Below are 21,667 nucleotides of genomic sequence, written 5' to 3'. Positions count from 1 at the left end.
ATTCACCAAAGTTTCTTGCAAATTGGTGAAATTGTTTTTGAGTTTTGTTTGAAAACTGCAAAATCCCCCTCTTTTTAATGAATAAAAACCCCAAAACTCGCAAACGGTAAATCTGAAAATTATAAAAAACGAAACGGAGCTCACGTCAATAGATATAAACAACTTACAATGATAAGTGTCATGCATATTAGTTAAAGAGTTTTTGAGTTAATGTCCGACATGTTGACGACGGACAGACGTCAACGGTATAACATAATACGTCCCGTAAACGGGCGTATAAAAAGTCTATTAAAAAAGGGAATGTTATAGATGATGCCAGTACCGAAGCACCGACTACTGAGGTGATGATACCCTCGGGGACTAACACTTCACCAGCAGCGGTTACAAAATCTGCATTATCAAATACTTATATCGTTCTTCTATATCTTATTGGTGCATATTTACGATTGTCCTCCTGAATATGCATGAAATATTTGCCTCTGGGCGTTGAGTAAACAAAAAAAAAATCATGCTTAGTTACGGAAAAAGAATAGATATAGATAATAAATGAAGTAATGATACTAGTAGTGGATGAGCAACAGCTTGTGAAAAGGTGTAAACACAGCTACTTTTGCATAGGTACTATTTCTGTACTAAAAATATGTAGTACTGGAAGTTTACTTTTAATATTTAAGACTATTTCTTTACTTTAAAATTATTGTAATACTTAGGTACTTGTATTTTACAGTACTTGATTTGTACTAAATATTTTGGTACAGAAATAATACAATATTCCATGTTTGAAAATCAATATTTTAAGAGATTTGAAATAGAAAAACTTTCAAAATGCTAAAAATGTAACGGTAGTAACCAAAAATATGTAGTACCTAAATTTCAAGTACAAATTAAGTACTTTAAAATACAGGTACCTAAATATTACAATAATTTTAAAGTAAAAAAAAATAGTACTGAATATTAAAAGTGAATTTCCAGTACTACATATTTTCAGTACAGAAATAGTACCTATGCAAAAGTAGCTGTGTAGGCGAGCTAAAAAAAAACATCAGTTTCTCTTTAAACTTTATTGCTTAATGATAAACATGATAAAAGCAAAAATACAATTATTTTTCACAATTTTAACAAATCAAAATAAATTAAATATTATATACAAACTGACATAATCAATTAATGATTAAAATCAACAATAATTCTGTGAGTATAACTGGCAATGCATAGTTCCCTACCGGTTAAAAATTCATTGCACTGGAACAAAATGCTAACTTGATCTATAACTTGTCATGGTTTAACTTGTATAACAAATATCAAGTCAATCTCTTCAAGCATGACGAATTAGAAGGGTAAAAAATGGATTAATTGAGAGGACGGTAACTCAGTACAAAATCGTCAAACCGGAACAAAATTCGAACTTGATCTTAAACATATAATGATACATGTAAAACAATACACCAAGTATCAAATCAATATCTTTAAGCACGAAGAAAAAGGTGTAGAAAAACTGATATGCCGGACTGATGGATGAACAGACAGATGGACGAAGTGCAAACCTTAAGTCCTCTTCGACTTCGTCGGTAGGGGACTAATAAAAATTAAAATAACACCAACTCTGTACATAACATTTTCGATGTACCTTCCTTTTCAAAAGAATAGGTCTACTCCATATAAGAGGGTGGTAAAGGGTTATTTTCGTGCAACGTTTTCGGCCTTTTTATTTCACGTATTTTCGTGTTTTAACGTGTTATTTCTCGTGTTCTCGTGTTTGGCTCGATTTGCGTGCTTCGTGTTTCCCCTTATTTATTTTCCGTGTTTCGTGTCAGTGCTCTTAATTTCTCGTGCAGGTCCCGAATTTGATTAAAAAGTCAGTGTGTTATAATACCTTCTGAAACTTCACGTCTTCTGTAAACTTATAGAAATTGATGTATATATTGTTACCATTCTACTTTTGCTTTTGCAATATGTATGGTATTAATGAAGCCCATCAAATTGCTAGTCTATGAATTCAATTTTTTATCAAGTAAGATGCAAGTAGCGGACGCTAAAAGGTGACCGCAAGGTCTTCAATGTTCATTACTAATGGCTGCATGATCTACAAGAACGACTGGATATAACTTCTGGTACTTGTTTCCTTCATATTTACGATCTTATTAATCGTGCTTCGTTTTTCCCGATTTTTATTTTTCGTGCTACGTTTTTGCGATTTTTATTTCACGTGTTTCCGTGTTCAGTACCCCCCTTTACCACCCTCATATAAGTCTTTACAATTTTTTTTTCAAAGTTTTACATCATTCTGAAGAATAAATTGTGGAATTTACAGTCTTACAATAAAAACATCCACTTTTTAGCAGATTTGATGACCTTTTGATAAATTTTCATTTTTTTCAAAATTTGGTCATCAATAGTATGTTATAAAAATTTCCATTGTAGTAGCCTAGAAATAAATTATCCTACATGTACATATCTGACCCGTCATGTTTTGATAGTTTTACAATAATATAAACATTACCAATACATGATGAATGTAATTAAATCCTTAGATTTCACCAACTTCTGGTACAAATAAAGGTTTTTCTTTTATATTTTAACTACTAGTATATATTTACGAAATGAAAAAAAGAAATTTTTTATCATGAAGAAACTGTGAAGTAATTTTTTTTCAGAATTTCAACAAATGGACACAAAACTAAGTAATTTAATTAAAACTGAGTTTAGTAGCAATTATATTTTTCCTGGATAAGGCCTATTTTACAATCGTAACTACTCGGCCATTCTCGCTATGCAATATTTCTTCGTGCAACCAGAAAGGCCGAGTAGTTCCGATTGGCCTATTTTACAAGTCGAACAAAGAGAGATAACTCAGAATAACGTTGAAATTAATTAGAATTAAGGTCAACTTACAATGTACATGTACTATTGCAGAATGTTATTGATGATACAATATGTATGTTCAAATTAAACTGAATAATTGTTTTAAAAAAATGCTCTGTTTGGAATAACAAAAGATTATTTACATTTGTTTTATGCACCTTGTTATATTTTCAAATAATAATATATTTTATTCAAGAAGAAAAAAAGTAGTGCATCTACTGTAATCACTAGCCACAGCCTGTCTTCACCGACATTGTGAGTTCGAACCCCGCTCGTGACAGGTGCGTTCGACTCATATCTTAATTGACGAGATTGCCAGTTTTTTTTCTGCCGAAGTTCAGTGGTTCTCTGTTGTTATTAACTCCGGCATCCTCCACCAATAAAAACTGGCCGCCACAATATAGCCATGATTGCTGAAAGTGGGAAGAAACACAAACAATCAAGCAATCAATAATTCAAGAACATAAATGTCGAACAATCACAGACTTGTTCCGTCTTTTTTCCCCATTGTGAATGAGTAATGTTGAAAAGAAGGTTGGAACCCCCCCCCTTTTTTTAACGATAAATGCATTTGATTGGGAACATATAGTTGGAACCAACCCTTTATCCTGGGATTATGGAATGACAGAGAAATGTCAACATTTTACAAAATAATATAGACCAGTATCTACCTTTAGTACAAATTAAAGATCCAATTTGACTTGTTTAAAACAATTATTAAACTTGTGCGCAATCTGACTACTGAGTTTGTTAAAAATGGATTTAAACCCCCATTTTCTAACCAAAATAATAAAGCCGCTGACGTTTAATTTAGTTTCATTTTCACTCACTATTCACTGTATAAATATGAAAATATTTTCCTTGCATTCCGCCCTTTTTAGCTAGTAGATCTCGAATTCATGGGTACAGAACGATCTCAGGTGATCAAAAACCTTGACGATGATTCTGAACAGTAAATGCCTTTGATTGCCATTTATTATCTTTAATAAGACAGGGGCGTAAAAGTGTTGTTAAAACATGACATTTTTCTACAAAAAGCACGATCTAAATAACTAAACAAAATCAGATATGGCTTCGAGATATAATTACTCTCTTTTTTAAATTGACAACAGTTTCATTTGGCAAGTGCATAAGTTCTAAAAAATAAAATAAAAATCATAACGTGTTAAATGAAAATACTCATAAAAATATGTCATATGTATATACAGCACAAAAAGCATGTACATTAAAATGAAATATTTACATATGGATGAACACAATTTTATTATTGTTACCCTGACAATGTCTTGTAAAATTGTTTCCATGAATTTGGTAACCAATGCTGTGATTGTCAACAAAATTTTTTAAGAATTACAAATAGAAAGTTTCCACATGGAGGTCTCGTGTTGAATACATGGATCACAGACTATAAAGTTACAATTGACTATTTTCATATTACCAACTGTTGACTCCGGGTTATATATATATTTTCGACAGGTTACCTACTCTGTGGTTTGACATCCTGGTACTCGGTCAGGTAGGAGCGACTAAAAGAAGTAAAATCAAACACATAAACGGTGCAATTTGGGGGAAAAGTTTATAGTCTTCCAATGATTTTGTCGTGTATAGAAAACATAAAAAAATTTCCCCCAATTTGTGCCGATTGTATTAAACTTGATTTTAATTCTTTAAGTTGCTCATACCTGACCGAGTACCAGAGTGTCCTAACACAGAGTAGGTAACCTGTCGAAAAAATATATACTCCGGAGTCAAAAGTTCTACGAAAATAGTCTATTTTCCTATGGATCGATATTATTTTTTTCTGATGTTCAAAATCCATGTGAAATAATTACCAAATTACAAGTAATAACTCTACTCGCTGTATTGATACCAGTTTAAACCAGTGTTTTCTAGTCACATGGCATTATGAATATTAATTTTTTACAAGAATAATCAATAATCCATAGGTTCGGTTTTAATGTCCGTTTTCATACAAGTATCGAATGTGTCGGTTTGTTCTTCGTCGACAATTGCTCTCAATGTTTCTAGCATGATCTCCGATATTGTTCCAGAATCAACTTCGGCACACATTTTCCTGTGCTGTAAAAAGAAGAGAAAAAGATGTAATCACAGCATTTGTATTGTTTGAGTTCAACTTGTGTTGCTTGTAGAAAAAAAACAATCTTCCTTTTTTCCTGAAAAAAAAACTAAAGCTTTTAAGTTATTGTAAATTTTTAAAAATAAAAAATTTAATAACACTGGTCGAAGATGCCATACACAGCAATCTGCTTCTAAAAAATAAACAAATATGTTTTGATACACAAGTTTTCATTGGGAAGAAATTTCCCAAATTCATTTTTTTTTCAGTAGTTACAAATGTTCTAATTATTTTTCTGTTCTCTTGTCCAATTTTCCTTTCCTTTACGATAAACAATGAAACTGTCCGTGCAGTATTACATAATTAAAGCTACATGTACATGTATGGAGTGTCGATGTTACGGTAAAGAAAGTACATCTGTGAAAGAAATCTAAGAAAAGAGTGATGATGAAAACCGATATTATAGCGCTATTCCTATAATATGTGACTATTATGAATAGATATTCATTGTACCTTGTTCAGCAGGGGTATTTGCGGAAAATACCAGTCGCGAGAAGGTAAAATTTCCAAAGCCCGTCGGAAGTTATTTTTCAGTAAACAACCCAAAGAAAATCAAAGAAATATTTACGCTAAAAACATGACTTTAAGAGTACAACACATAAAACCGTAATACTCTCAATTCAAAACTATAATTAGAAGACTGGGTCTAAAATTTTACGATTTTCTAGATCAAGTATATTTGTATTTCAACACTTAACCCTTATATTCAAATGTGATTTACATTTCTTCAAAATATCAAGAACAATTCGTAAAGGTTCCGCGGAACCTTGTGGCTCGCCTGCTATTGCTGCCGTCAAGGTTAAAGTGTAATGTTGACTGCCAAAAACTGTGTCCACTTATCAGTATAATACGGGTATTTCTTGATCTTGAACCAGCTTCTGTCCAAGTTTCATAACATTCCTTGAAGATTGACAAATTTATTGATGTCTAACAATCTAATCTCAGACAGTATATAAATGTTAACTGCAAAAAACTAAGTCCATCTATCAGTAAACTACTGCAAAATGAATCAAATGTATTTTCAAAATTTTGCTTCAGACATTATCTCTTAAAAAAAATTTCCTGCCAAAGATTTATAAAATTCTGAGAAGGTTTGACAAAGTTATTGATGTCTAAAAAACTTAAAATCCCAGACTTTATCTTCATGTTAATGCCATAAAATTCCATTTAACTGGTAAAATTTATCCTTTGATTATAAAAAAAGCTTCTGTCTAAGTTTCGTAAAATTCCAGGAACGTTTGACAAAAGTTATTGATGTCTGAAACTTAAACCTTAGACTGTATCCATGGTAACAGCAAAAAAAAAAAAAAAAATTAATGGGGAATGTGTCCCCATGAACACAGATGATGCCCCCGCTTGCATACATTATAAAGGGACATAACTCAAGAACAATAAAATTGACGCTAACCAAATTTGTACTTGATCTGAGTTTTGTGGTAATAAGTATTGTGTATAGGTTTCATAATGTTTGGTTGGGGCAAACTTAAGTTACAGAATGGAAACTTAAAATTTTGCAATTATTCCCTTTATAAAGGGGCAAAACTCGATAATGATTAAAGTGACGCCACCAAAAATTAACTTGATCTGTGTTTTGTGGTAAAATGCATCGTGTATAAGTTTCATAACATTTGGTGGAAGCAAACTTAAGTTAGAGAACGGAAACTAAAATTTAAAATTTTGCAATTTTCCCATTTATAAAGGGGCATTACTCTAGAATGGTTAAAGTGACGCCACCAAAATTCGAACTTGATCTGTGTTTTGTGGAAATAAGCATTTGGTTGAAGAAAACTTAAGTTAGAGAACGGAAACTAAAAAAATGTTGTAATTTTTCCATTGATAAAGGGCATAACTCTAGAACGTATAGAGTGAGCAACAAAATTCAAACTTGATCTGTATTTTGTAGTAATAAGCATTGTGTATAAGTTTCATAATATTTGGTTGAGACAAACTTAATTTAAAGAACGGATTTTTTTGTTGTTGTAATTTTTCCATTCGAAAAGGGGCATAACTTTAGAATGGTTAGAGTGACGCTACCAAAATTCAAACTTGATCTGTATTTTGTGGGAATGACCATTGTGTATAAGCTTCATAATATTTTGTTGAGGCAAACTCAAGTTAGAGAACGGAAACCAATTTTGGGACGAACGGACGTATGTACGTACGTACGTACAGAGGGACAAGGGTAAAACTTAACAGCAGGGGCATAAAAACTTGTCCATTTATCAGTAAAATTTATAGAAAATGAAAAAAAAAAATATTTTCAAAACTTGCTCTAGATACTGACTTTTGATCATAAAAAAGTTTCGTAAAATTCCATGAAGGTTAAAAAAAGTTATTGATGTCTGAAAAACTTTAACCTTGTTGAAATCTATTTTGAGTTTGTCAGTCCTTGTGCCTTATTTATCATTTTCTGTAAATATGTATAGTATTTTCCTCTGGATACAGTCTTTTGATTATAACAAAGAGTCGGTCCAAGTTTCATAAAATACCATAAAGGTTTGACAAAGTTATTGATAACAAAAACTTTTAACCACAGACTGAACCTAATTTTTTTCAAATAGTTATAACATGTTGCATATAACTTAAACAGGACCGTTTTTACTGTTATCAAAACTTATCAAAATTTACTTATTCAAACGCTTATAGCTGAGAACCCTTCTCTATGGATGGTTCGTCAGTTCTTTGTTCACCTCCAAAATACACACACTGGCCATAAGGGAAGTCATTTAGTTCGGAACTTTTGACTTCCGTGTCTTCAGTTTTCCTGGGGGAATACAAGCTTTGTATTAAATCCACATTTGGAAAATTTCCTGAGGAAAAACTGTACAAAGGCAAGGTCAGTGCAAACAACCAATTGCCAGAGAGTAAATCGTACGTCTGCAAACTAGAAATTGTGTCTCTTGGAAGCGAGAAATCTAATCCTGATTGGCAATCATTTGGAAGCTCTCCCTTTTCTTCATCCAAAGCAAGTAAACCACTGTAGCTATTATTTGAACTTTCACTTGAACTAATAGCCTTTGCTATTTTAAAATGACCTTTCTTTTGTTTTGATGAACTTCGAGTATTGTATACGTTCTCTAAATTTGTAACTAGATGATTGTTGCCTAGTCCCGGAGCAGGCGATCCTGTGGCTTTTAAAACCGTTTCAAATACAGAAGTTTTCATTGGTTGGTTGTACTCAGACGATGCTGACAACTGACCACTGTCTGTGGTTGTCTTCGATATTTGGTTTGCTTCAGTTATTTTATTGCCTGAAGTCAAGCTTGTGATGAGACCTATAGGTAGAATCATGTCTTTGTCTATTTCTTCACACCACTTGTTAAACTATTTTTAAATAAAGTAAAAAAGTTATTCAACTTTCAACAGTGAATTTAAAATAATGATTTTCTTCATAGAAACCAAGAAGCTCATGATGTACATCAAGTCATATTATAAGCTGGACGCCAATAAGCACATTTGGAACCAGATGCTCCGCAGGGTGCAGCATTATACGACCGCAGAGGTTGAACCCTGAACGGTTGGGGCAAGTATGGACACAACATCCAAGCTGAATTCAGCTCCAAATTTGGATTGTGATTAAATAGTTGACACAGCATAGGTTTCTGACACAGAATGAATGTGGTCTAATGAACTTAAAATTTTTGTTTTGCCTTTGGGCAATTCACTTCGCTGTTGAATATTAATCCTCTAAAAAAAAATGAAAAAAGAAATTTTCTTTTTATTTATGAAATCTGAAATAAGAAAAATTGACCCCCCCTCAATTTTTTTTCACATCCCCCTTTCCCTTTTTCCAAAACTGATCTCAATTCAAATTTCTTATGGAGTTTGCAACAATAACTACTCATTTAAATACAGCATAAAATGTTGAAATGTAAAAAAGTGCTTGTTATCACTGAATGGTAAAGATTGTTTTAATTTATCATTTGGTAGTAAAAGTGAATATACATTCATAATTTGTATATTGTATAAAACAATGATTTAAGTTGATTCAACTACTATTCTGGACAAAGAAAGACAACTCCAATTGAAAATTTCTTGCTATTGCACAATTTTGTGCAATTAGACATTTCTTGCTATTGCGCAATACTGTGCAATTGAAAATATTTGCTATTGCACAATACTGTGCAATTGAAGATTTCTTGCTATTGCACAGTACTGTGCAATTGAAAATTTCTTGCTATTGCACAATACTGTGCAATTGAAGATTTCTTGCTATTGCTGAATACTGTGCAATTGAAAATTTCTTGCTATTGCACAATACTTAGTATAATAATTTTGGATCCTGATTTGGACCAACTTGAAAACTGGGCCCATAATCAAAAATCTAAGTACATGTTTAGATTCAGCATATCAAAGAAGCCCAAGAATTCAATTTTTGTTAAAATCAAACTAAGTTTAATGTTGGACCCTTTGGACTTTAATGTAGACCAATTTGAAAACGGGACCAAAAATTAAGAATCTACATACACGGTTAGATTTGGCATATCAAAGAACCCCAATTATTCAATTTTTGATGAAATCAAACAAAGTTTAATTTTGGACCCCGATTTGGACCAACTTAAAAACTGGGCCAATAATAAAAAATCTAAGTACATTTTTAGATTCAGCATATCAAAGAACCCCAAGGATTCAATTTTTGTTAAAATCAAACTAAGTTTAATTTTGGACCCTTTGGACCTTAATGTAGATTTATTTGAAAACGGGACCAAAAATTAAGAATCTAAATACAGTCACGGTTAGCTATATAGATTCGGCATATAAAGAACCCCCATAGTTCAATTTTTGATAAAATCAAACAAAGTTTAATTTTGGCCCCTTTTGGCCCCTAATTCCTAAACTGTTGGGACCAAAACTCCCAAAATCAATCCCAATCTTCCTTTTGTGGTTATAAACCTTGTGTTTAAATTTCATAGATATATATCTATTTACTTATACTACAGTTATTGTGCGAAAATAAAAAAAATGCTTATTTGGGCCCTTTCTTAGCCCCTAATTTCTAAACTGTTGGTACCAAAACTCCAAAAATCAATCCCAACCTGCCTTTTGTGGTCATAAACCTGGGTTAAAATTTCATAGATTTCTATTTACTTATACTAGAATTATTGTGCGAAAACCAAGAAAAATGCTTATTGGACACTTTTTTGGACCCTAATTCTTAAACTGTTAGGACCAAACTTCCAAAATCAATCCCAACCTTCCTTTTGTTGTCATAAACCTTGTGTTTAAATTTCATAGATTTCTTTAAACTTATACTAAAGTTATAGTGCGAAAACCAAATGTCTTCGGACGACGATGACGACGCCAACGTCATACCAATATACGACCGCAAAAATTTTGCGGTCGTATAAAAATAACAGCTCATCACCTGAAGACATTTCTTTATACATAATTTAAAAGCAGTTGAAGGGAGGTAATTCAAAAACAATATTGTACTTACTAATTGTCCATTAACCAGGACAACCTTGTTTTTCCCTTTTTTTAGCCTCTAATTCCTAAACGGTTTAAGCCATAACCCCCCCCCCCCCCCCCAAAAAAAAAAAAATAAATAAATTGCCAATCCTAACCATCCCTTTGTGAAATGGAAACTTGTGATATAATTTTAGAGTTCCATACCATACACCGTTCCACAAATTATTGTCCGGAAACTAGAAAAATGCTTATTTGGGACCCTTTTTTGGCCCCTAATTCCTAAACTGTTGGGACCATAACACCCAAAATCATTCCAAACCTTTCTTTTGTGGTAATAAACCTTGTGATTAAATTTCATAGATTTCTATTAACTTATACTAAAGTTATTGTCCGGAAACCAAATGTCTTCTGACGACGCTGACGACGACGACTTGATACCAATATACGACCCCAATTTTTTTCTCTCGGTCATATAAAAACATAATGTTGTCCAATGAATAATGAAATTGAGGTCAAGTTCAGAGGAACCCTGCCCGACAAAAATGTACAACTTACATTCCATTCACCAAATATAGTCGACCCATTGCTTTTATAATATCTGCGAAACGGAGCTAATCACAAAAACTCAACATTGAACAATGAACCAATAAAATAAGGTCAATGTCAGATGAACCCTGCCAGACGGACATGTACACCTTACAATTAATACACCAACTATAGTTGACCTTCTGCTTATAGTATCTGAGAAAGGGATATAATCACGAAAACTATATACATACATTGACCAATTTATAACCATGGAAATACTATCTAGGTCAATTGAACCGTGCAAGACGGACATGTACACCTTAAAATCAATACACAAACTATACTTATAGCATCGGAGAAAGGGACATAATCACGAAAACTTAACATTGACCAATGAACCATGAAAATCAGGTCAAGGTCAAATGAACTTTGCAAGACGGGACATGTACACCTTACAAGCATTCTATACACCAAATATAGTCAACATAATGCTAAAAGTCTGAGAAACGGACCTCATCACGAACAGGTAACGCTGACCAATGAACCATACAAATGAGGTCAAGTTCAAATGTACCCTACCAAACGGACATGTGCATCTTACAAACTATAGATACACCAAATAAAATTAGCTTATTGCTTACAATATCTGATATACGGACCTAATAACGAAAACGAAATGTTTATCATTTGCCAATGAAATGAAGTCAGTATTTTATAGTATTTTTAAGCAGTCGCTGTCAGAAACATAAAATTGAGGCCAAGGACAAGGGATATATATATATGTCAGATGGAAACTCCAGAATATAAGGCATCTGAATACAAGTAGTGGACTGACCATGCATGTCTCCTCCTTGCTGAATATAAAGCATTATGCAAAGTGCTAACGCCGCCGCCGTTGAATTAGCATCCAAGTAGGTTTGACAAGGTTATTGATATTTAAAAAATTATCCACAGACTCAACCTATGCCAACTATGCCCGCGAAGAAATGTAGGATAGCATTGTCTCGGTTTTGCGACTTTTGTTGCAGGCAAGACAAGAATATAAAGTATTCATAGCCCTTTGAAGGAAAAACAGTCACTGTGAATATATATTTTTTTCCATTTCTAGACAGATTTGAGTTTTTTTCTAATAAATTTTATAAACGATTAAAAATCAAAATCAAATACTGTAAAAATGCAAATACAAAAAAAGCAAACAAATGTATAAATAGATGTCTATTTTCAAACGAAGAAAGAATAGTAGCTCACCAATGCAAGTTCGTCTCTTAACTTAAAGATGGCATTTTCCTTACTAGTAACCAAATCTTCCAGGTACTGGTATCGTAACTTCTTCCTCGCTCTACATTCCCTTGCACTCTGCCTACTGCGTTCTAACTTGACCTTTACATCGACCTTGGCCGGTCGTCTGCTGGGGCGATTACTAGGTCTCCTTGATCTATCTACTGTCATATTAAGGTTTCCTACAATATCAATAATAATAATCACAGTGTACAAGCGGACAGTGACACAAAACGGAAGTTGCTGATCTGTCCGACGGCGATCGGCTCGTTGTTTTTCAAAAAAATATAGAATATCAACACAAAGTGTCCCATAATGGATTGTTCAGCAGCTCAAGGTAAGTGAATAACTACAATGATGTATTTTTGACCATTTAAAGCTTATTTTATGCTTTTAGCATCAACCGTCTTTTTAAAATAACTCCTGATCATGAAGAGGGGTCAAAATTTTGCGATTTTTCGAGTCATAAATCTTAACAAAACTCCGAAAATTCAAACATTTTCAAGATTTTTAATCGATACATAGTTGAATAATCATATTCCGCATACACACATAAAAGTTTGGTTCATTTTTTTTTATTATATTGTCACAATTGAATCTTTTCTATTCAAAGTGTACTGTCCGCCTCGTTGCCACCGTATGTTTTCATACTGTCCGATTCGTTGGTCATATTCATGATCGATATCTTAAGCAAAAGTAAGATTGAAACATTTAATCATACGTTTTTTGATTGAGTTAAGTCTGCCAATTGATATTTTATCGTATGTTTTTCTTTGTTGTGATGTTATGCTATTGTTTCAGAAAAAGGGAGAAGGTTTGGATCCATTAAAACGTTTAATCCCGCTGCAAATGTTTGCACCTGTCCTAAGTCAGGAATCTGATGTACAGTAGTTGTCGTTTGTTTATGTAATATATACGTGTTTCTCGTTTCTCGTTTTGTTTATATAGATTAGACCGTTGGTTTTCCCGTTTGAATGGTTTTACACTAGTAATTTTGGGGCCCTTTATAGCTTGTTGTTCGGTGTGAGCTAAGGCTCCGTGTTGAAGGCCGTACTTTAACCTATAATGGTTTACTTTTTAAATTGTTATTTGTATGGAGAGTTGTCTCATTGGCACTCACACCACATCTTCCTATATCAATTTATCCACATTCATGACCGATTTCCTAGGAAATATCAACATTTATAAAATGTTACTGATTATTACATATAAAAAGCATTGTTAATGCATGCACATGAAAATTTAATATACGTTTCTCTAGTTTGTTTTAGGAAAATGGGGCACGTAGGTGATTTTTATGGTATATTTATTCATACATTCATGTGGAACATTGTTATTTTTATCACTTAAAAACATAAATAGGGGTAATAACTTTTCATGAAAAATACAACCATGCAACAAAAGTTATTTCTAGGCCTTTTATAGCTGACTATGCGGTATGGGCTTTGCTCATTGTTGAAGGCCGTACGGTGACCTATAGTTGTTCATTTCTGTGTCATTTAATTTGTTCTCTTGTTTAGAGTTGTCTCATTGGCAATTACACCAAATCTTCTTTTTTATATTTATAAACGTTTGACACAGAAAATCAAAACAATAGTTTTTTACACCCAGTTTGCGTCTTATTTCACCAATAATCAAACAAATCTCATGGCTTGGAATTCAAGTCAAAAAGAATCAATTGAAAAGTTACGGTGTACTTGAATGGTCCATGAGTTTGTTTTCCTATTGCCTTAGTAGAGGTAAGAATACTTATATACACACATTTAACATGAAGTATGCGGTGAAGCCTTTCTTGTTAAATTTTTTATCATAACTTGCATTTATTCTGTATGAGTTATTATTCAATTCTTATATGTACAAATCATCGATTAAATAAATTAATATGAATACATTCACGTTACTTAATACATGTATTTGTAATCGCTTAGGCAGTTCCGGATCCAGGCGGTCGGGGGTCCGGGGTTGGGAACCCTAGTTACTTTTTTTTTAATCTTTCATCTGGGTATGAATTCTCTCTTAACAATTTCTGGATCCGCTCCTGAATTATATTTTTGTAAGTTTAAAAAACACGAATATCAGTGAAATTAACAAATATGGAAAATATGGGGCAAAAAATACCCCTCCCCATGTACCTACGATTACATCTATGTTATAGTATACATTATGATCGAAATGTTAAAGTCTGATCACGGATGCAAAGTAAGAGCGTATTTTCCTTTTGAAATGTCTGTGAAGAAAAGGACACGATAATTTTAAATTATTACATGGCGTTTTCCATATCGACCCTGGTATCAGCCCTAGACTTCCATATCAAGCCAGAGGGCTTTAGCCCGAGGGCTTGATATGGGTCGAAGGCTGAAACCAGGGCCGATATGTAAAATGACATGTCATGATCTATTTATCACATATTTCCAAGTTTACTGGGGCTGATATGGATTTTCAAAAGCTAATATCGATTCTCAAGGGCTGATATCGATTTTCAAAGGCTGATATCGATTTCAAGGGCTGATATCAATTTTCATTTAATTGATGTTCTTAAGTGCGCTGCATCACTCACTATCATCTACTGTTGTTTTAAAATAACTTTTAAACAAGAATGTGACCATAGTACACGGATGCCCCACTCGCACTATCGTTTTCTATGTTCATTAGGCCGTAAAATTGGATCAAAACTCTAATTTTGCATTAAATTAGAAAGATCATGTCATAGGGAACATGTGTACTGAATTCACCATGCATTTATTAGAATATTATATCGGTAGAGAATCTAACAACAAGGTCCGCAAACGATGAATACGAGCAGCAGACATGAGTAAAGGTTCTGGAAGAGTGACCAATGTCCCCCTTTAAGTGACACGAGATCCAAGCTGAATATATAATCTATAAATATTTTCCATATATAATCATAGACAGTATCTGTGTTGAATAAAGTTTAAATGTGGATAAATTGCATGTTTCAATCTTACTTTTGCTTAAGATATCGATCATGAATATGACCAACGAATCGGACAGTATGAAAACATACGGTGGCAACGAGGCGGACAGTACACTTTGAATAGAAAAGATTCAATTGTGACAATATAATAAGAAAAAATGAACCAAACTTTTGTGTGTGTATGCGGAATATGATTATTCAACTATGTATCGATTAAAAATCTTGAAAATGTTTGAATTTTCGGAGTTTTGTTAAGATTTATGACTCGAAAAATCGCAAAATTTTGACCCCTCTTCATGATCAGGAGTTATTTTAAAAAGACGGTTGATGCTAAAAGCATAAAATAAGCTTTAAATGGTCAAAAATACATCATTGTAGTTATTCACTTACCTTGAGCTGCTGAACAATCCATTATGGGACACTTTGTGTTGATATTCTATATTTTTTTGAAAAACAACGAGCCGATCGCCGTCGGACAGATCAGCAACTTCCGTTTTGTGTCACTGTCCGCTTGTACACTGTGATAATGATAATAAAATAATAGATATTTTAATCAATGAGCGCAGAATAATGTGAAATAATCATTATATTTTTCTCGTATACATTTATTCATATTAAAAGAAATAAAATGTGTCCATTTATTGAATTGTACTGCTCATTTTTAAACTTTTGCTACAATTAGGCATCGATCATTCATATTGTGTTGGGGATTCTCTATATATATTTGCTTCAGAAGGGAAGTAAAAGAATAATTTGTTATCATTGAAAATTAGGGGGGAAAAGAATACAACATTGACTGAGTTTCAACTATAAAATCGAAACAAAATGTTTGACCAGTAGTGGTAAACCCAGGCATGCGATATATAAAATATTTGGCAAGACTTCCTTTCGAGCCGGCCATTCATGTGTATCTGTGCTTATTCTGTCATCAAGAGGGGTTCAAAGGGAAATCTTTCCAAATATTTTACAAAAGAATGAGTGTATCCTATTTGCGTCTTCTTTTTAAGGGGATCCCCGATTCTCCTGAACATGTAATAGAATAGAATATAATTGATTTATTTTCCTAAAATTAAATCATAGGGCTCATAACAAGTATATTAATGAAGTTACAGATACAGACAATACAATATAATTATGAGTATTAATACAGACCAGACCAGACCAGACCAGACCAGATCAGACAGAACAGAACAGGATATAAACAATATCATTATAAACAATAACATATGCAATGCAATCTAGACAATGTATAGAAATGTAACATGTGTAGCAAAAAACACAAAACAAAAAGAAACATATGTTTACAACAAATAATAACAATATATTCATGATAACTTAATTAATACATATATATATATATATGACAGACAATAATCATGAGAATTGTTCAACTTAAAATTAAAAACGTCTAACCTCACAATTGATCAGTACAGACAAAACAAATAATATAAATTTACCGTCAGGCGTCAAACGGTCATTTTTGGCTACTGCTAGCGTCAAATTGGTTAAAATTTTACCGTGATTCGTCAAATTATCGATAACGTGATTCGTCAGAGGTCTCAAATAATTACCGTTACCGTTATTTTTGGAAAAAAATTGACGTGATTCGTCAAAATCAGTAGATTGTTTTATCGTCTGAAAGAAAGTGTACATTTTATCGTCATGCACCAAAATTTACCGTTAACGTCATTTGGCAAGAATTTTTACCCCCATTACGACCCTCATAAATGATAGAACTTTAAAAAAAATACTATAGTTAAAATAAATTTACCTTTTGACTTAGCATCGTAATACATAGACAATAATAGTGCATTGACTTGACATATCAACGATATAAGGATGAGGCTTAGAAACGGGGAAATGCGAGGCTGTGCCGAGCATTTTCCCCGTTTCGGGCCGAATCCTTATATCGTTGATATGCCAAGTCAATGCACTATTATTGTCTTTATACTGCAATCTAAAAAAAAAACATTTTCAATTGTTGTTTAGTGTGTTAATGTTATTTATTTGATTTAAATATTGGGGAAAATCCCCCTTTAAAGAGGCCTCATATCACACAGGCGGAAAAATATACAACACGATGAAATGTACATCATTACCTTTTCACTGGGGTAAAGCTGATGACCGTAACTGCATTCACGGTCATCCCAAGATGTCGGATGAAAAATTAGGTCAGTTTCTGTATTGTCTGTTAAAGTGTTTCTATATCATTTTCTTTACAAATCATACATTGAAACGATGTAAATTTATAAAAGAATCACTCGGAAATCACTAATTACTTCTGAGAAATGTGCATGAAACGGGAAATTCGATTTGAAAAAATCGCCAAGATGACCGTAAATCACAATCGAGATGACCGTAACAGAATCAGCGATTCATAACAAGGCTGACCGTAACTGCTTTTAAGATGACCGTAATTTGTAAATGATGACCGTAACTTTTAAAGGATGACCCTCAATTCTAAGAAATATCCGTATTTATATAACTATCTTTTTGTATCAAATGATTATACGTGTTTGTATACACATATTAATATGAAAGTTTTATCCTATAGGTAGAAGAAAATAAGACGTGCTTCAAATGCAAAGATTACCATATGTATCTTTTTTACAGTAGAGGGTTCAATTTTTAAAATGAATTTGCCAAAAGACATGCGGTGCACAGCCTTCAACTGCTCGACAAAAGATTTTTTGTTTGTTTTTGGGATTCCTTTTAATGACATATAATAAATACACATTTTTAAAAATGCCAAAAAATTGCATGTACACCCATTGATATTATATCGTCTTTCATTTTGTCGTGCAAATAAAATAACAGAAATATTTTGAAAATATCATTCGAATAAACTAGTGAAGGTGAGCTCCAGCAAAGTAGATCCTTAAAATAGTATTGTACGAAAAGCGTATCAGATTGAGAAGGCGGAACGTTGTCAATTTGTATGTATACAGAAATGTTATTCATACAGTCAGGATTCTACTTCTTCAAAATTATCTCCCCATTACGCCAGTTCATGCTCACAGTCGTAGAAATGGAAGCCATTGTAGGGATGACGCTCTGTCAATTTTGCTCTTGAAAACTGATAAATTTATCCACATAGCACCATTACGATCGATCGTTATATGTCAGTTATATTTTAAAATACAAATGTATCTACTAGCTAATGAGCATTAGTTAATGATCTTGTCTGCATTGATTCAACTTAAAAATATTGTCTGTTTGGATGTCAGATGGAATTTTTGAAAATTCTTAAGCATTTAAAAAAATTCTAATTAAATATTTCGTGGAAGGGCAGACTAAACATTTTCAGTGGTTGAAGATTATAAACCCTAGTTATCACACACACACATTTTCATCATCCAAATTAAAAGACTGTCGTCAAGTACTTTTAGAAAAAAACAGCTATTCGAACACACCTACTCTGTTTTTGTGATTCATTAGATAGGTATCTCAATTGACCCATACATTTCATCTTTTCGTACTGTCATTTTTTTACGTTATAAAGTCAACCTGTAGCTTTGATATATAATAATGATAGACTCTGAAGCGAGATGCTCTATAAAATACTCTTGCTTTGTACGTTTTAAAGACAAAATATACACCCCAAACATGCCCTAACATAAAAAGGTGCACTCGATTTTTCTCTTTTCGATACAATCGTTACCTGTTTTGGGGAATTTTTTCTTGATTCACATAATGGAAGGGCAGACACGAAAATTTCTGAACTAAAAGATTGATATGTTCTCCGTCCGTGATAAAAAAAAAATCGGAGGTTATGCATTTTCTACATCCAACTTATAGATACTATATATAAAAAAGAAGATGTGGTATTATTGCCAATGAGACAGCTATCCAGAAAAGACCAAAATGACACAAACATTTACAACTATAGATAACCGTAAAGCCTTCAACAATGAGCAAAGCCCATACCGCATAGTCAGCTATAAAAGGCCCCGATAAGAACCATGTCGTCGACTTGATATCTTATTGTTTTGCATTACTATGTAATAGATACATTGAAAACTTATGCAAATGGTGTTTTTAAAATAAGAAAATCGTCGTTTTATTTGTTTCTATTAACTTTTTAAAATTTTGTTACTATATCAAACATTACAGTTAACTTTTATCGCTTCTCGATAAACACAGAGCTTCGATTCTTTCGTTCTATTTCAAAAGTGTTTCCGCCTGCATATATCAAGACAAATTAAGATTTTAATCTGCTTCCTCTGGACCCATACACATGGGCTCGATTACCAAATAATCGTATGTATTATTAATGTTTTTAATGCTCCATTTATTGGCATTATGTTTTTCTGGTCTGTGCGTACGTTCGTCCGTTCGTCTGTATGTTTGTCCGATTGTCCAGCTTCAAGTTAAATAAAATTGAAACTTAGTACATATTTTCCCTATGGAATGATCTTTTTAATTCTAATGCCAAATTACAGTTTTATCCCATTTTCATAGTCCACTAAACATAGAAAATGAAAGTGTAGATGAGGCATCCGTGTACTAGGGACACATTCATGTTTCTTCAAATTTTCGTTGTATCGCTGTAAATTTGTGTTAAATATTTCATTGTTTACGAGAAATATGCAATTTACTATCATTGTTATAAATCCTAAATATGGCAAATTATATTATAGTTTAAAAAAAGAAATTTATGAAACATATTTATATCCGCTAACCGAGCCCCTATTGAGATCGACAAACTCAACAAAAAAGCTTTGAATACAATACGGATATTTCTTAGAATTGATGGTCATCCTATAAAAGTTACGGTCGTCCTACATAAATTACAGTCAGTCTTAACAAATTACGGTCATCCTTTACAAGTTACGGTCATCTTTTTACCAATCACGGTCATCCTTGTTTTATGTTACGGTCATCTTGAAAATATTTTGATTATGATTTACGGTCATCTTAACGATTTTTTCAAATCGAATTTTCCGTTTCATGCACATTTCTCGGAAGTAATTAGTGATTTTCGAGTGATTCTTTTATAAATTTACATCGTTTCAATGTATGATTTGTAAAGAAAATGATATAGAAACACTTTAACAGACAATACAGAAACTGACCTAATTTTTCATCCGACATCTTGGGATGACCGTGAATGCAGTTACGGTCATCAGCTTTACCCCAGTGCTTTTGAAAACCGCTATCAATGGTGAACGAATTCGTTTGATTACAGACTAAAATATCAACAATAAACATAAAACATAATGATTTCTAGGTTGCAAACAAAAAATATTAATAAAGGAAATATGTTTTTCCCAAAAATTGCAAAAGAAACAAGTTTGAGTCGTTAAACGCATCGTTGTTCACATTGGAAACAAGAACAGGTTGAAGAGGTCGTATGAATAATTAAATATAATTTCGACAATTTCTATTTAAATATTCATGGGGAAAAGTGATATCAGGTCAGTGACTGTATATGACATAGAAATATACGGTCAACGCATTTTGACTGCTCAAATAGAACGAGTGCAGTATAAATGACTTACAACACGTGATTGTGAAATATTATTTATATATAGCTACCAAAACAAAACAAACAATCCGATTGGTTGGTCTAAATTTAGAATATTATTTATAGGTATTGGAAAAATCTAGATTTCGCGTAGTTCATTGACCCCATATATATCAAATAAAACCTGCGTAAAAAGCCATCACATCCAAAAGGTAAACGAAGCCCTCAAATATCTCCCAATTTATGTTATAAATAAACCGTAAATATAAATGTCAATTAAAATAACAAGTAATAGATATCAAACCAACACAGACGTTTTATGGTATTGCGTTATATCAGGAACGTATTTACATCGCAAATAAAAAAATCTGAATTGTGTATAAACCAAGATTAATAAATCAAATACGTTTACTTACATTCAACGAGCAAATTCCTGAAGAAATTAATTATTATAGTTTTTGGATTTCAAATCACACATAAAACTGAAACTATTTCAAGCAACTGGTGTGTTCAGTTTTGTTTACATAAAATGATTGTTTAGATGTGAGCAGTAAATATATAGAAGTTTTCCGATTGGATAAATGGATAAAGATTTACGACGTCATTTTCATGCGACCGCAAACAAATTTGTTTTACAAAAAATGAATGTTATGGCGATGTCTGCGTCGGCAAACATTTCACAGACAATAACTTGAGTATAAGTGGGTATGGATCTCTATGAAATTTTAGCACAAGGTTTCATACCACAATAGGAAGGTTGGGATTGATTTTTAATGTAATTGCCGTAGTTGTTTATTAGTAATAAATTAAGGTTCCAAAAAAGGGCCATAAACAAACATTTCGTGGTTTTGCCAAAGTCTGTATACACAAGCCTATAGAAATTATGTACCTTGTTGAACATTTTAAATTCACCTATACATGTACCCACGAAATCCACGAAATTTGGTATCCAACGAATAATAATGAATCCACAGTATGTTAAAACCCTTCTGCCTGCTCTGACCATGAATCAGCTTATATAACTTTCATTGCATACTATTTTTTAAAGAAA

At 32.6% G+C, this 21,667-nt stretch overlaps 2 protein-coding genes across 3 annotated transcripts in view; one reads left to right on the top strand and one right to left on the bottom strand.

The window, feature by feature from the left end:
* The window catches only part of LOC139498786 (uncharacterized), a 598,641-nt gene that overhangs the window by 20,177 nt on the left and 556,797 nt on the right, over nt 1-21,667 (top strand). The gene's annotated exons all lie outside the window — the stretch shown is intronic.
* LOC139498796 (uncharacterized) lies at nt 1,047-21,191 on the bottom strand. Of its 2 annotated transcripts, XM_071287353.1 has the most exons (7): nt 21,033-21,191; nt 12,185-12,396; nt 7,628-8,323; nt 3,111-4,941; nt 2,820-2,977; nt 2,239-2,734; nt 1,047-1,652 (listed from the first exon to the last, which is right to left on the bottom strand). In XM_071287353.1, exons 2-3 carry the CDS (start codon nt 12,383-12,385, stop codon nt 7,640-7,642), a joined length of 885 nt encoding a protein of 294 aa, XP_071143454.1. In that variant the 5' UTR covers nt 12,386-12,396; nt 21,033-21,191; the 3' UTR covers nt 1,047-1,652; nt 2,239-2,734; nt 2,820-2,977; nt 3,111-4,941; nt 7,628-7,639. The 2 variants fall into 2 exon arrangements, with proteins under 2 accessions (XP_071143454.1, XP_071143455.1); XM_071287354.1 differs by lacking the exons at nt 1,047-1,652; nt 2,239-2,734; nt 2,820-2,977; nt 3,111-4,941 and adding an exon at nt 6,470-7,050 and having other exon boundaries at nt 7,130-8,323.

Source organism: Mytilus edulis, chromosome 12 (assembly GCF_963676685.1).
Source record: "Mytilus edulis chromosome 12, xbMytEdul2.2, whole genome shotgun sequence".
In the NCBI taxonomy this organism is placed as follows: Eukaryota; Metazoa; Mollusca; class Bivalvia; order Mytilida; family Mytilidae; genus Mytilus; species Mytilus edulis.
This window is presented reverse-complemented; position numbering and strand designations above follow the sequence as displayed.